At 46.4% G+C, this 3025-nt stretch overlaps 1 protein-coding gene across 3 annotated transcripts in view; it reads right to left on the bottom strand.

The window, feature by feature from the left end:
* Positions 1-496: 496 nt before the first annotated feature.
* LOC120048875 (claudin-12-like) overlaps positions 497-3025 on the bottom strand; it is a 4007-nt gene continuing 1478 nt past the window's right edge. For 2 of the 3 annotated variants that reach the window (XM_038995175.1, XM_038995176.1), the window contains exon 3: positions 1161-2979. In XM_038995175.1, the coding sequence (XP_038851103.1) occupies positions 2182-2979 (798 nt within the window). In that variant the 3' untranslated portion in view covers positions 1161-2181. Of the gene's footprint in view, positions 2980-3025 lie in introns of all 3 variants that reach the window. The other variant, XM_038995174.1, reaches the window with a different exon arrangement.

Below are 3025 nucleotides of genomic sequence, written 5' to 3'. Positions count from 1 at the left end.
TTCAATTAGTAACTCATTGGGTGAGTTACAGGGACCTATCCAGCCTTACTTATCAGTGCAGATCAAGGCGAGGATACATATGGGATGTCCTGTGAACAGACCTTACAGCCCATTAATCACTACTCTGACTGATCAATAAAGTGCCAAAGTGGAGCAATAACCAGCTGACACAGCACTAACCCTGAGGACCGGAAACAACCTATTACCCTGCTGCTTGTAATCCAATCTGCCTGCCAGATAGACCCAGCTCCATCTCAACCAGCCCTCTCTGTCTCTCAGCCTTTTGGCTGAACAGTTTCACCCAGTTCAAATCACAGCACGCCAGGCTAAATGACTCCAACTAATACATTCACTCAGAATCACTGCAAACAGGTGACTAATTTTAGTGTGGCCTTTCTCTGGCCCTGTTAATCATGTTAAGTACTTAGTAATGGTAAATACATCTCTGGTGGTACTGTGACACCAGTATTAGTCATCGTCGGCCGTGGCGAGGAACAGTTTAATTAGATAAAAATTTTATTGAGAAAAAGGTCTGGTGAACAAAGATATTTTCCATAGAGATAAGAACATTAGACTGTACATGCAGTACTGCAACAGAGAGAGCATGTCGGATACGTTACGGCTGATTTAAAGGGTATTTAAGATTAAGTCAACACACGAGTTATAGGACAGTTTGGTCAAAACTAGTGTTTAGGAATAGAATGCAACATAAATCACAGAATCCTCTTCCTCTAGATTGTAGAATCATAAGAAGACCAGTGCATTCAGTCAGTGTTCTACCATTTTAGAACCAGCACAGCCAATGTGATGTTAGTGTAGTGAACCCCCCCTTCATGTGAAATCAATGACAGTTTATTTAACCTTTATTTAACTAGGCAAGTCAGTTAAGAACACACTCTTATTTACAATGACGGCCTACCCCAGACAATGCTGGGCCAATTGTGCGCCGCCCTATGGGACTCCCAATCATGGAGCTACAGCCTGGAATCAAACCAGGGTCTGTAGTGACACCTCTAGCACTGAGATGCAGTGCCTTAGACCGCTGCGCCACTCGGGAGCCCAGTAGTGGATGAATGAAGCGGAAACAAGAGTAGCTCTACGTTTGCTTACTCAGCTCAGTGTAGACTGACAGTTTGACAAAAAGAACAGGCGACAGATGATGGCAGTGTACCTAAAATAAGATGTTCATTTTGACATTGCTTTGGTCTGAGTAGCAGACAGAGCCACAGAGCAGTATGTGTTCTGGTTCAATCATCTCTCCAGGCACCTTAACGAAGGAGACACGTCAACAACTACCTTCCTGATATAGCACTTTCTGACATCTGCTGATGTAAAAAGGGCTTTATACATTTGATTGATATACGGTGGCATCATGATATGTGAATTAGATACAAAATTATCTAATTTATGTCTACATATAAAAAGTCATGGCCTTAGAGCCACTGCTGTACTATTGATGGGTAAATAGGATGAGAGTCATTTGGACATTCCCATGTCATCTCACGTCACAGCATATTATATCTCCAATGCCCAAAAACAGCATGTGTATGAAACTAGCAGAACAAAAGAAACAGTAACATGTTACAGTATTCTCAGTATTAGTACAACAAACACAGAATAACTAAGCAATGTTCTGAACAAGGCCCAGCAGTAGTATTTCTTCAGACCAACAATATGAACAACACACATTAAAACAACAGGCACAACAAAGACATCACAGTCAGTTAGTGTCACTCCCTTTAACCTCACTACATCAAGTTACCTCACGGTTAAAGTACAGTTTAGTTCATTTCTTAGCAGTTGAAATATTAGTGAACACAATATACACCGTGTAGAAATGCTATGAGGTTTCAAGCAGATTTACATTAAGAAGAGATGTACAAATAGGTGCGATTAGAAAATATTGTTTTCAATCAAAATGTAACAGTGAATTCAGACTTCATTATGGGGCATCTCTGGTGTCCTTTCACCAGATGTGGAGCCTGCATACTAAACGGTGTCTAACCGTGCAGTGCTTGGTTGAGTGACGCAGAGTTGTATTTCTAGTGCAGACTGACCAACAGTCATATCCTTCATTTATATTGCACTGACAGTACACACCCTTTACAGGAGACAGGACAGCTAAATGGAACCAGGCTGGATGGAACCAACCAGACTCAGTGTTCTTGCAGCAGCCCTCCCTCAGAGGCCTTGTGTTAGAACAGGGATGTCTATCTCTATGCCAGACATGCGTGAGCGTGTGGAGTAGCGGTGGCCTACGTAGCTGGGGGCGTAGCCCACCTGAGAGGGGGCATAACTCTGGGACGGGGCATAGCTGTAAGCCTGGTTCTGCCCCACCTCTGACCCATACCCATCCGGGGCTGACATCTGGGACATATAGACCTGCTGGGCCAGTGGGGCTACGCTCTGAGGGTAGCCCTGGGAGGGAGCGTAGGGCTGGGCATCCATCACAGTGGGGACATACCCCTGTGGAGGGAAGGTCTGAGGGGGTCCGTAGATGGGTGAGGGGGGGTACCCGTTGGCTGTGAGGGGCTGGGTGGAGAGGGAGTTAGGGAGTGTGGGTAGAGGCAGCCAGAAGGGAGAGGGTAGCTTCTTACACATGCAGTACCACATGAACATCAGCAGGGCGGCGAACATGAGGCCACCGGAACAGCCGATGGCCACGTAGACCGCGAACCCGTCTGAGAAGATGCGGTCGTACTTGATGTTCATCTCTTTGGTCCGGAACAGGAACCACACGGAGGGCGCCAGGGCGATAGCACCGCCCAGGAACAGGAACATCCCGGCCACTAGGTGGCAGCCTGCGCTGTTGACCAGACAGCGGGTACTCTTGATGTCTGTCTCAGCCTTATCAGAGCAGCAGCAGGTCTTAGACATGCCTGCCATACACAGCACCAGGGCCAGGGAGCCAAACAGTAGCCCAGTCGGCAGGCAGAACTGGAGCAGTCTCAGGTCCAACTGGTCCACTTTAGAATACCACTGTGGGGAGAAGGAATAAATGAGAAATGATTTATGCAAATCTCAA

This window comes from Salvelinus namaycush, chromosome 5, assembly GCF_016432855.1.
Source record: "Salvelinus namaycush isolate Seneca chromosome 5, SaNama_1.0, whole genome shotgun sequence".
NCBI classification, from domain to species: domain Eukaryota; kingdom Metazoa; phylum Chordata; class Actinopteri; order Salmoniformes; family Salmonidae; genus Salvelinus; species Salvelinus namaycush.
Note: the sequence above shows the minus strand (reverse complement) of the source record. Positions and strands in the feature narration are given on the sequence as shown.